At 61.0% G+C, this 12,128-nt stretch overlaps 1 protein-coding gene across 1 annotated transcript in view; it reads right to left on the bottom strand.

Annotated features, from left to right (window-relative positions):
• The window catches only part of DYNC1H1 (dynein cytoplasmic 1 heavy chain 1), a 58,675-nt gene that overhangs the window by 25,047 nt on the left and 21,500 nt on the right, over positions 1-12,128 (bottom strand). The window contains exons 12-34 of the mRNA XM_090265615.1: positions 11,669-11,809; positions 11,183-11,359; positions 10,953-11,063; positions 10,760-10,879; positions 10,021-10,260; positions 8,491-8,646; positions 8,255-8,368; positions 7,925-8,035; positions 7,641-7,850; positions 7,337-7,483; positions 6,966-7,132; positions 6,715-6,888; positions 5,791-5,956; positions 5,520-5,708; positions 5,237-5,431; positions 4,418-4,700; positions 4,073-4,173; positions 3,421-3,580; positions 2,226-2,469; positions 1,880-2,063; positions 1,542-1,754; positions 539-777; positions 191-347 (exon numbers count right to left, since the gene is read on the bottom strand). Coding sequence (XP_090121741.1) covers positions 191-347; positions 539-777; positions 1,542-1,754; positions 1,880-2,063; positions 2,226-2,469; positions 3,421-3,580; positions 4,073-4,173; positions 4,418-4,700; positions 5,237-5,431; positions 5,520-5,708; positions 5,791-5,956; positions 6,715-6,888; positions 6,966-7,132; positions 7,337-7,483; positions 7,641-7,850; positions 7,925-8,035; positions 8,255-8,368; positions 8,491-8,646; positions 10,021-10,260; positions 10,760-10,879; positions 10,953-11,063; positions 11,183-11,359; positions 11,669-11,809 — 3,999 coding nt within the window. The remainder of the gene's footprint in view (positions 1-190; positions 348-538; positions 778-1,541; positions 1,755-1,879; positions 2,064-2,225; positions 2,470-3,420; positions 3,581-4,072; positions 4,174-4,417; positions 4,701-5,236; positions 5,432-5,519; positions 5,709-5,790; positions 5,957-6,714; positions 6,889-6,965; positions 7,133-7,336; positions 7,484-7,640; positions 7,851-7,924; positions 8,036-8,254; positions 8,369-8,490; positions 8,647-10,020; positions 10,261-10,759; positions 10,880-10,952; positions 11,064-11,182; positions 11,360-11,668; positions 11,810-12,128) is intronic.

The raw sequence follows: 12,128 nt of genomic DNA on the forward strand, positions 1-12,128 counted from the left end.
GTGACGGGCTGAGTGTGCTTAATGTTCAACAGACAGCAAAGAGTTACTTATAAGCCCCACTTCTCACTGGCCACGGTGAGAGAAGCTCAGTGCGCAGACTCGGACTCTGAAACCCACGCACACAGCCCCGGCGCCCGCGACCCGAGGCCGGAGCGGAGCCCCGACCCCACAGCGCACGGGGGCTGCTTACGTTGGGCGGGAGGCTGAGGCGCTCCCCGTTGGGCAGCGTCAGGAGCTTGTTGTCGTCCAGTACCGAGTTAAGGTTCTCCACCCACTCGGGGTCCACGTCGCCGTCAAAGATGACCCACTGGCGCTTCTGGAGCTCGCCCCGCACGTTGTCGATGATCCTGGGGGCGGGGGGCACACGGCTCTGACCAGCTCGCCATTTTCTCCCCTCGAGTGCCCACCCCGTGTGGCCCTCCAGCGATTACTTAATTTGTTCAGACTCCGGCTGGCACCATCACACCCACTGTCGGTACAGGGACACGCGCCCGGCCCCTCGCTCACTGGGACGCAAACACCGACCGGGAGCACTTACTTCCGCAGGACGTGTGTGAACAGCCCGTCGGTCCATTCCCTGGTGTTGGGGTCCAGGGTGCCGTAGAGGTGGTCTTTGCTGATGGCTTTGGGGTCGATGATGTGGGCCACGCCCTCAACGCCCTCAAGCCTCTCCAGAGCCTTCAGGAGCACGCGCCAGGCCATGCTCTTCCCGCTCCCCGAGGGCCCAACCATCATCAGGCCGTGGTTGATCTGTGTGATCTGGTAGAGCTGGAGGACCTGCGGGCCACACAAGCCACCATCACCCTCCGGGGAGAGAATGAGCAGCTCCTTCAGCCCCTGCCCTGGGAGCCAGCAGATGAGGCGGGACCTCTCCACGGCAAGCACTGGGTTTTAACCGGAGACACTCCACACCAGCCCCCTGTATGATAAACACCTCGCAAAGGTTCCCACCACACTGTGGGGAGGGCCCTAACCAGTTGGAGGCGGGGGGAGGGCAGCAGAGGAATAGGAGCTGTTAACGCAGCTGCTTGCAAGACACACAAGGCCCTGCGAGGGGAAGGCCTGGGGATGCGCCACCGGACAGTGCCACCCGGCGGCTCTCAGGCCCTGTACACGCAGCTGGTGGGGTAACACTCTTCTTCTAAGTGGACCTCACAGGAAAAGGAAAAAAAAGCAGCCAACGTGGCATGCAGGTCACGTGCTGAGGAGAGGTTCGGGCTGTTAATCCGTGGTATCGGGAAGTCTCATAAAGAGGACTTCCATCTGCATAAACGTGCTCCCTTGTAATCACGCCCACAGTTAACGTTTTTAGAGGACGAACTACCCCCATAAGTGAAACTCCCAGGTGCGTTTTGCTATCTCTATACTGAAGTTAAAAAAAAAGATCCAAACAGGCAGGGGCACCTTCACAAACCAGTGCCTCTAGCCCGGCCTTGGAGGACCGTTCCATCAATGGGTCTCCCCACGTCGCACCCCGTGACGGTCCTCCCTGCAGCCGGTGGGTCTGCGAGGGCTTCCGCCAACGTGACAGTCCCAGTTACCTTTTCAACCCACATGCCGCCAACTTCTTCCCCGTCCCCGTACGTCAGGTACATCTCCTGACACACTTTCTTCAGCTCCTCGCGCAGCGCCGTCATCTCCCCGCGGTGGTACTGGACGCCGGGGAAGACGTCCGACAGCAGACTGAAGAGCAGCGGGATGTCCTCCGCCACCAGCTTGGGCACCATCGTCTCACAGACGCTCTGGATCAGGATCTGCACGGGGGACGGGGGCTGAGTGCTGTGGCAGGGCCCCGGCCGCGTGCCCCCCACTGGCCAGCCCGCCCGTCCCAGGTGAACGGTGTACGAGGGCGCAGTGACTGAGAGACACGCGGACGAACCTCCTGTTCGGGCAGATTCTCGGCAATCTCTCCCTCGTCCACGACCTCGCCGCGCTCCTCCTTCTCCCTCTTGATCTTCTGGATCCTCTCCCGCTTCACGTTGCCCGCGCTCACCAGCACGCTCTTCAGGGCTCGCAGCCCGAAGTCGTAGTGGCTCTGCGAGGACAGCTGCTCGTCACACAGCCTAGGCGAGAAAGAGTCCGCTAAGGACCTGCCCCGCAGAGCACAGGGGTGCCCTGCCAGGACACCAGAGGGCGCCGCGCCAGCACGCTGCCGTGAGAGGCCGGCCGTAAGTGGGCACGTTTACCAGGCCAGAGCCGCGAGGACGGGCGGCCGTGTGACTCACTTGAAGAAGGGGACGATTTTGTTGGCGAGGACTTCGGCCGTGCGGAAGCCCTGGGAGTACAGCATGACCTGGGCGATCAGCTGCCGGTCGGGCTTGGTCATGGCCAAGCTGCGGAACAGCTTCTTCAGGTTGTCTGGGAGGTTGGACCTGCCCGCGTAGCCAGGGTTCATGGTGATGAAGATGGCCATGTCTGGGCTCACCTTGACCTGCTTGTTCAGCAGCTCACAAGTAATGGGGGCAGAGGCTGAAAGTCGGATGATGGCGTTAAGGCTCAGGATATTCAAAAGCTGTGAAAATCTCCCTAAACTTACAAAGCACCCACTTCCCCGCTGGCCTTGCAGCCCACAGCCCAGATTGCAGGCAGCCACTCCTGGCCTCTGTGCAGGCGCTCACACGCATCTGCCCTGCCGGGCACGCCACGTGCACACTCGTGACCCAGGCAGAAGTGCCCGACGGTGTGACCGACCCAGTTCCACAGCAGGAAGCCCGCTGTTGTGCCTGTGTGGCACCACGTGCCACAAGGTCAGTGCCAGACGAGGACTGGGTCCACCCGATGTGGCACGCCTGGCTGGCTTCAATCGTGAGTTACCCTTTTCTGGGCTCACTAACCACCACCCGCAACGGAGCCACGTGGGGCAGCACACTGTATCTGCCCCACAACGTCGAGCACACAGGTGCTGCTTTCTGTGATACGCTCTTTGTTTGGTTTAGGGGTCTGGGAACTGTTTAGTAGGCCGTTCTGCTGTTCTGGGCCAAAAGGAAACACCAAACATTAAACCGGGCCCGTGAACTAGCCCACGTCGCGCCTCCGCCCTCCGCCTGGGCTGTGTGTGAGAAACGGCGGGGTCAGGCCTCAGAGCCTCTCTGTGAGAGGTCCTATTGTGACCGTCACACCCCAGGTGGGTAGGAAGGCTGACCCTGGGGAGGGAGAGGCCCGCGCAGGCCCGACTCCCATCTGAGGGCACACGCGGTAGGAGAGCACAGGGACGCGTGGGTGGAGGCTGCTCTGAGATGAGGCGTGCTGACGCAGGGTTGCCTGGGTCTGGCCTCGCAGCCGCGCTCGGCACTCACCGCCCTGCCTGCCAGGGAGTCCTGGGAGCTGACGAAGCCCCACTCACTCCTGGCCACAGTGGCGCCCGCATGCAGAGCGGCAATGCCCCCGCCCCGAGGGAGCGCGGGTGGGGGGGGGCCTTACTCGTGTCGGGGTGCGGGCTGGAGTGCTCCCGTAGCGCCTCCTGGATGCACTGCACCTGCTGGGACACGGCCGAGAGCATCCGCTCCTCCAGGCGGTTGAACTCGTCAAAGCAGCCCCAGGCCCCCACCTGGCAGAGCCCCACGAAGATGCGCCCCATCGCCTGCGGCAAGAGAACGGGAGAGAGGAGCTGAGGCCTACAGGTGCGCACACCCTGCCTCGGCGACCTGTCTGGGCCTGGGCGACTCCTGTGTGGGAGCCACGTCTCCTCGTGTCTGAAGTGGGGATGAGGGCACCTCCCTCCCGAGGCGGCTGTGAAGGTGGAACCTGGGTCCCGGGGCCACCGCAGGTGCTCGCTTAGCAACAGCGACCCCGCGGGCACAGAGGGAGCCGCCACGCCTTCTCCTCCAGCCCCCCTGTCCTAGCGACAGAGCTGTTCTTGTATCCTCTCACTGTCTGCTGGTCAAACAACGCCCTGCATGACGTCCGCTTATCACCAGACACACGCACACAGGCCGTGCCCGCCAACACCTGTCCCGAAGGCCACGGCGGCCGCGCTGAGTGACGAGGCCGGCGGCGGGGAGAGGTGCCGGCACAGCGCTCCCCACCAGCCCCGTGGCCCTCAGATCTGTGTGGGTCCCACAAAGCTTCTCACCTGGAAATCAAAGGTTTCGTCACAGTTGAAAACCAAAACAAAGCGTCCCAGCTGGTGGCCAAGCGCTTTGACTGACTCGGTCTTCCCGGTGCCTGCGGGCCCTGCCACACGGGGAAGAAAGTACTGAGTCCGCCGTGCAGTGGGAAAGAGCCCCAGCTTTAAGGCAACTGTAAGCAGCAATTCATTCTAAAAAGCACGTGTAACAAACGCAGACACGTTTGAAGTGTTCAGAACACAGTGGCCACATAAATAAGAAACGTACTAAGTCGTTCACCTAATCTTTAACACGGACGTTTGCGCTCTCACCCCCCCCTCGCCGCCCCGTCCCAGTCTGTGGAGCGTTACCGAAGGGGGACCCGCCCAGCCTGGCCTCCAGGGCCTGCGTCATCGTCAGGTAGCAGCGGTCAGTGAGCGGCGTCTGGACAAGCTTGTCCTGGACACCCAGGTACTCAAAGCCGTAGTTGAACTTGGCGTTGGCCATCTGGATCGACAGCTGCTGTAACACGTCTGTCTGCTTGGGGTCGAAGTAGAAGCGCATCTGGCTGAGCCACTCGAACGACTTGCTGTTGTCGATCTTGCTCCTGATCAAGGACCTGGTGACGTCCCTCTGGTGGACCAGCTCTGTGATCTGGGGAGAGCCTGCCGTGAGCGCGTGCCGCCAGCCTTACGTGGACGTGCGGGTCGCCGGGAGCCCACGGGGAGGGCTGCGTCCGTCTCGACTGCACGCACCGCCACCGCCCCGAAGCAGGACCGGCAGCAGACGCAGAAGGGAGCGCTCTGCAGCCAGCGCTGACCCTCACGGGGGAGCAGCAGCCCCTCTGCGTCACCCTGGGGCGCACAGCCCAGCGACAGGGGCCCCGGCTCAGAGCCACGCCAGGCTCGCTGGGCCTGCCGCCACCGCCACTGTGCCTCCTGGAGGGAGGTGACCAGAAGGCGTGGAAGACCTTGGTCAGGGCGTCCCCTGCTTTCCACCAGGATGGTGTTGTGGGTACAGACATGCGCGCGACCCGGACCACCGTCAGCGGACACACGGGGCCCGCGCCCACCCCCGGGTTCTGCCTGCTGCCCCGCCTGCTGCGCGCAGTCTCTCTGGAGTGCGATCCCACCGCCTGCGCTGAGGGCACAGAGCCCACCGCGGGGAGGACGGGCCGGCCCGGGACTAACCAAGTGCTCCAGCTTCCGCCGGCGCAGCGGGGGCTGCTCCATGAGGACCGAGTCGGCCAGCACGTTGAGGGTGGCCTCCACGCTGCTCAGCACGGAGGGCAGGGGCGTCGCGTCCCCGCTCCCGCCCGCGCTGCTCAGCGCCGCCTCCACGTTCTCAGACCAGGCGATCTGGGCCGACAGGACCACGAGCTGGGCCTGAAAGACGCGAGACGCAGGTCCAAGACGGCCTTCGTTTGGAGACCAGGCGCCCTGGGCTCCAGCCCGACCCCCCTGCCCATGGTACCTGGTACTTATCGATCCAAGTGATGTAGGTGTTGGGGTCGATGGAGGTCGCTTTGCCAAAAATCTCCACCTCTGTCACAGCCTCGGCCAGGAGCTTGGCCAGCGTGACTCTCATCTCCTTCTCCACCAGCGTGAGCCACTCGTTGATTTTGGGATGCTCAGTGATTGACACGGGCGTTTTAAACATAACCTGGAACACGTAACGTTGAAAAATGAAGACGTGCGCGGAGGGGAGAGAAGCGCTCTCAGGGGTGAGCACAAGGGCACCGCACCTCCTCTCCTTCGCGGGACGAGATGCCCAGGACGACAGAGTTGTCCTCGTTCAGGATGATGCTCGAAACTCCCGCAAACATTTTCTTGAAGTGTTTCTGTAACTTTGCTACATTTTTGCTATTTCCAATGATTTCAAGCAAATCTTCGTCACCCACAAAATAGAACCTAGAATTGAAAGAGCACCCAAGTTCCTGAAACGTTACACAGAGGCAAACAAGGGGAACCAAGGCAGCACTCGGACGGAGGTGGCACTGGAGGGCGGTGCCCAAACGCAGCCTGGACTCGGGCCCCAGCCAAGCCCCGCCCAGCCTTCAGCAGGGTGCACCCGCTTGCCTAATGGACAGGGAAGAGGGATTCAACAAACTTCACATTGTTCACCCTAGTACACAAGTTCACTTTTATCACTACCGTTTGTTTGTAGAAGGGAAGAGAGGGACAGAAACATCAGAAACATCAATGTGCGGTGCCTCTCGCACACCCCCAACCGGGGACCCGGCCCACAGCCCAGGCCTGTGCCCCGACTGGGAACCGAACCTGCGACGGTTCGCTTTTCAGGTCGGTGGCCGACCCACTGAGCCACACTGGTCAGGGCTCACAAATTCACTTTTATAAAACCTGTCTGATTTACACTAGAGATGCCACTAAAAGAGTAATCAGAACTAAATTTATAAAGAGATGCAAACTGCCTGGGAGGATGGATGAGTTTAAAGGAAGCGTAGTAAACAGATTTAAGATACAAAATAACTAAGGATTATTTGTGACAATTGGGAGTCAGCGCAGGAGAAGGAAACAGCTCTCGTGGAATGGACTGCCTGTAATAAAACCTGTGCTGTCAAAGGGACCGACAGGCCCCGGGGAGGGAGAGGGGCTGCGAGGAAGATCACTGAGGTCGTGCATCACTCCCACACAAACAGCCACCTTACCTGGGGAAAGAGGACCGCTCCCTTTCCAGGTACTCTCCTAGGGCTTTCTGGATCTTTCCCAGCAGGTCTGCCAGCCTCTCCAGAGACCGCTGGACTCCCTGGATGTTGAGGACGTCCATAACGAGGGGGGACTTGGATACTTTCTTCATGAGCGCCAAGAACTCCGTGCTGATGCTACAAACCAAGTCGGCACGAGGTCAGCCTTGGCCTGAGGAGCGGCTCCCAGGCCCTGACCCCGGCCGAGGCCTTACCTCTGGAACCGCTGGGTCTCCACGGGCAGCAGGTGCTTGATGTCCGCACTGCCCGTGAAGATGCCTTCTAGGTAGACCCAGCGCCTCTGCACGTCGATCCACACGTCGAAGAGGGCCATGATGCGGTTCAGCTTGTCTTCCCAGCTCAGGGCGTCCTCCTCGAACACCTGGCGGGCAGACGGAGAGAGGTCAGCGCGCGGGATTTCACTCCCAGCTCAGACGCGGCACAGCCCACCAAGGATGCGGGGCAGGTCGCGTCCGGGTCCCCGGCTCCCTTTCTAAAGCGCCGGCCTCTGGGAACTGCCCTCAGAAGGCAGCACAGGGACGGCGCCCGCGCTCTGACCGGGGAACACGCTCCCCGACGACGGTACCTTGTAGTACGGAGAGAGCTTCATGGCGGAGACGCTGTTGATGTGCTCTTTGACCTTGTTGAAGAGGTCGTCCCAGCCGCGGATCAAGCGACACTTGTTCTGATAGTTAACCAGGTCTAACTCGTAAGTGTTCCACACTTCTCTTATCTGCGTTAGAGCCGGAGAGAGCACGTCACCTCTGGGCAGGCACTCGCCAGCGGCAGGAGCCGGCCCGGGTCACGGACAGAAAGGACCACGCAAAGCTCAACTCCATGGGACAGCCTGGAACATGACACGAGGGTGCCCGTCCAGTCCCATCACTCACCTGCTTCAGAAACTCTTCCAGAGCCATCTCCCCTTGGGCCACAAGCAGCACGTCCTTGACAACGGCCTCATTCTTCTGCAGGTCGACGTCCCAGACCTGGCCCAGGGTCAGCTCGGACACCACCCAGTTCACGCGCAGCCTCTTCATCAGCTGCTTCCAGTGGCGGTCCTTCAGGGCCTCGGACTTCAGCTCAATCACCAGCATGTTGATCTACGGGGAGAGCCGCCATGTCACCCGGCAGCTGCGTCCCGAAGGCACCCGGGGTGGCGGTAGCGGCCACCTACCTTCAGGTAGCCTTTCAGGAGCCTCTGCACAAACTCGTAGGACGCGTACTGGCGCAGCCGTGCCGGGAAGTTCTTCAGCTGGTTCAGGAGGCCGTCCAGACTCTGTCGGAGCTGTGAGGAGAGAGGACGGGACAAGCTCGCCAACGTTCCTTCCCGTGTCTTACAACGTGGCTTTAAAAGGACCTTTACGTCAGGCCGGACGAGTGAGGTCAATGACATGCAGGACCGTTTGTGACTTTTGTGAGCTCCCGGGACAGCCCCCGTTTGCGGTCTCCTAAGTCAGGGCTGCAGGCACCCGGGGCCGCACAGCCACCGACGGGGGACCCGTACCTTCCGCGGCTGCACAGAGACCCACGGCTGCTCCTTCATCTGGTCGATCTGCTCCCAGACCTTAGAGAGCTCTGACCAGACGCCTTTGAGGTCCTGCAGTTCTTCCAAGGCCACCTGTCAGTGAGAACAGAAAAGCGGAGACTGTGGGGCCAGGACATCAGTCAGAGGGGGCCCGGGTGAAGGGCAGGGTCAGGACGAGGTGCTGCGTCCCCGCCTCCCACCCGGGCAGTGCGTACCTGGACGCGCTCCTCGCTGCCGCTCAGCAGCCCCGTGTCCGTCAGCTCCAGCGCCTCCTTGGCCTTGGCACACTTCTCCCGGTCGTCCTTCAGCCTGCCAAACTTGCCCTCGTAGATGGTGAGAGCCTGGAGCGCCTCCTCCGGGCGGAGGTTGCCCTGGAATCAGACAAGGGCGGAGAGTTGCTGGGGCTCTGGGAACTTGTGATGACACGTCTGAGTGTAACGTTTACTTCCGTCGCTGTCCAATGAAACTGTGAGCAAGGAAGGCGGGGCCACCTGCTCACTGAGTGCCCTGGGAGACGGAAGAGCCAGGGCGGACTTGGGCCTGAGGACTCCCAGCCGCTTCCGCCCCGACACAGCTGCCGCACCCACTCCCGAGGCGGCCTGAGACGCCTGCGCTGCTCGCTCCGTCAGCACCTGCGCTGTTCTTCACACACCCCCTTCCCACGCTGACGACGGCTGACCACGACCGTGAGAAATGCCAGTCACAGTCTGGGCCCCAGCAAGTGCCGGCCAGACGAGGCAGCGAGCGCCGCTCAGGCTGGTGATCAGGGCCCTGCCTGCCGACCCGCCCTCACTGTCCCCTAGAGCCAGCATCCTGCAGAGACTGTCCTAAAACAGGGCTCTTTCAACCGAGGTCAAATCCAAACAAGGACCCCTGGCCCAGCCACTCAGACAGGGCCGGGGGCAGGACAGAGCCCCACTGGCGGATGTTGGGAGCTAAACCGCCGGCCAGCAGGCCTGGTGTGGAAAGCCCGCATCCGCAAACCACAAGACCAGCCGACAGTCGGGGTCTTTGACCGCCCTCCTTGTAAAGATGACATTCTCCAACGAGTATGACTGGACCCCGCTGCCACCCTCTCCCCGGGCCCTGCCCTGGCCCGTCACTGCCCTTGTCCAGGGCCCCATGTGAAGCCGCCTTCCCTGTGAGATCCCCGCAGCGCGCCCCCGCGCCCCTGCGCCCCTAGCCCGGCCCTCACCTTTCCCACCGCGCACATCACCATGACTCAAAACACACGCTGCCTTGCCCGATTTTGTCGCCTGTCTCCCCCACGGGAGCACAGCGCCAGGAGGGCAGGCTCCCGTGCTTCCCACTGCTGTGTCCCTGATGCCCGGATGAGAGCCCCACACACACTGCACGGACTGACAGGCCCGGGGTGGCAGGCTCTGGGACAGGAGGCTACTAAGTGCGACCTCAGTGACAGAGAACCGGGCTCCACACAACAGAGCCAGCAGCACCGAGGCTCAGCCTGCCTCCCCGAGACGTTAAATTCCAGCTTTCGAGTGCACCTAGGAGGCTACCTGAAGAGCAGAAAACCTCTCATCTCTGGAACAGTCTTCTGTCTGAAGGCACTGTCGCGAGGGGTTCTGGGTCAGGACACCAAAGTGGCGTCCATGTTCCCAGCCGCCCCACCCCACTGCTGTCGGGACCCAAGGACCAGTCGTCACCGCTGGAAAGCTAAGGCACAGCGAGCCGGCCTAAAAGGACCCCGGGCCGGGCTGCTGGTTTGGGACGCGGCGGGCACTCACTGTGACAGGCTTGGTCTTCTCCCAGTCGGTCAGCAGGTCGGTGGTGCGGCTTTCCACGGCCCGGTCCTCCTGGACGATCTTCATCTGCAGGTTGGCCACCTGCTGCTGAATGGCAGAGTCCTTGCGCCGCATGATGTCATTGAAGGCCCCCCACTCACCCTCGATGTTGTCGATGTAAAGCCAGGAGGGTGGGAACTGGAACCTCTGCTTTTCCAGCAAGCGCTGACCATTGCGGTAGAGCTTTGAGAGTGAAACATAAAGGGCATTTAAAGTTCTACAGCAACAGGACTATTGCCAGAGCCTATGGCAAAGAAGACACGGCGGCTACAGAACACAGAACATCGACCCGTCTGCCCTCCTGCCCTGAGCGCTGTGGGCACCCGGGAGCCGGCGCAGCCAACCAGCTACGCACTCAGCTGGCCGTGGAGAGGACCCCACATGCCGGAGCTGGGCTTCACCCCCATCTCCAAACATAAAAAGGAAATTCAGGGTCGAAGACTGGAAGATCAACAACAAAAGTAAAAGCTCTTAAAGGATGAGAAACAGTGGCTCTCGGACGCTGGGGCCCAGAGGAACCCCCTGCGGAGCCGTCTACATGCATGCAGGTGCCCGGATCTGCACGCTCACAAGCAGGCCGCTGGTTACGAGACAGGGATCTGCAGACGCACCTGAGAAACAGCCCCTGCAGGGCGGGGAGTCGGAGCACATAGTGCACACGTCACCTGCCCCTCGGGCTCACCTCCACTTGCTTCTCAAACTGCTTGATCTTCCGCTTCAAAGACTGCACGTAGGTGATGAAGGTCACGGCATCCGAGGTGCTGGCCGTATCCACCGAGTGCTGCTCCAGCTCCTGGCGCGACTGTTGGGGACAGCAAGCGTTGAGCTTGTGCCTGGCAGCACGGACCCCCGTGCAGGCAGGGCCCCGCCCTCACCTTGGAGATCTGCGTGTGAAACTCTGTCATGTTGGACCCGAGCATCTGCCCGAACTTGCTGAGCACCTCCTTGTGCCAAGAGTCATACTTCAGGTTCACCTTGGACTGCACCTGCAGGGGGATGAGCACGAGAGAGCGCTGGCCTTCCGTGCTGGCTGCCTGCACCTCCGTCGAGCGGAGACGCTGCCCCTGGAGCCGTCCGTCACCGCTCCTGAGACAGCACCGCTCACCTTGCCGTAGTCTATCACCACTGGGCCGAACTCTTTCTTGGTCTCTGCGTTGTCGAAAGTTCCTCTGGCCTTCCTGATCTGAACCAGCAGAGCCTGCCACTTGTTGAGATCCTCCCCGAGCCGGTTGTAGATGTTTTCAGCCTGCATGTCCCACAGGCACTGATACTGAAGCCAGACCTGCACACAGGAACCAGGCAGACAGTTAATTTTTCACTGTGCAGAACATTCATAGACCTTCTCAGGTCCTGCTCATTCACCACCGTCAGAAAAATCTCACATCAAACCCTCGGGGCTTTCATATCAAAAAAGACTAAAATTTACACTTCTCTAAAATGGGAGTTAACATCCTGTAACGTTTGTCCAACTGACCAGTCTTTGCAATAAAGTAGCAAATGTTACCCAGTGAGTCACGTTACACGCAGTCAAGACTGTTTAGCTCTGTATTCATCCTCAAAAGCATCTAACGCAGGGCTCGGTGCGTCTCACCTTCACATACTGCTCCACCTCGGTCACGATGCCCATGACGGCGGAGTAGGACTCTTCCAGGGCCAGGGGGCCATCAGGCATCCGTGTCAGTGAGTTCCGATAGAATTTCTCCTCTTCAGTCAAATCGTAGTGCACGCCCACCTGCCCAAGCAAAGTCGGGGTGGGTGTAAGTGCGCGCGCAACTGTTCCCCTTGGGACCCCTCACAATTAAAATGAGAAGAACAGCCCACAAAAGAGAGTATTGAAGGGACACCACCCACTGACCAAGTCACAGGGAAAATCAAGCCTCATTGCTTCTGACTGTGCAGACCCGTGGGGGTTGGGGCGGAGGCAGAAACTGCCCGTCTCTCAGCAGAGTCCGCTTGTTTAAAGGGACCCCACTGTCCTAGAATGTCCGCAGACCCACCCACTCTGGGAATGACAGCCAGGGCAGCAGCTAGAGGGGCGCCAGTCCCATACG

The sequence above is a fragment of the Furipterus horrens genome, unplaced genomic scaffold, assembly GCF_987537825.1.
Source record: "Furipterus horrens unplaced genomic scaffold, mFurHor1.1.pri manual_scaffold_21, whole genome shotgun sequence".
NCBI classification, from domain to species: Eukaryota; Metazoa; Chordata; class Mammalia; order Chiroptera; family Furipteridae; genus Furipterus; species Furipterus horrens.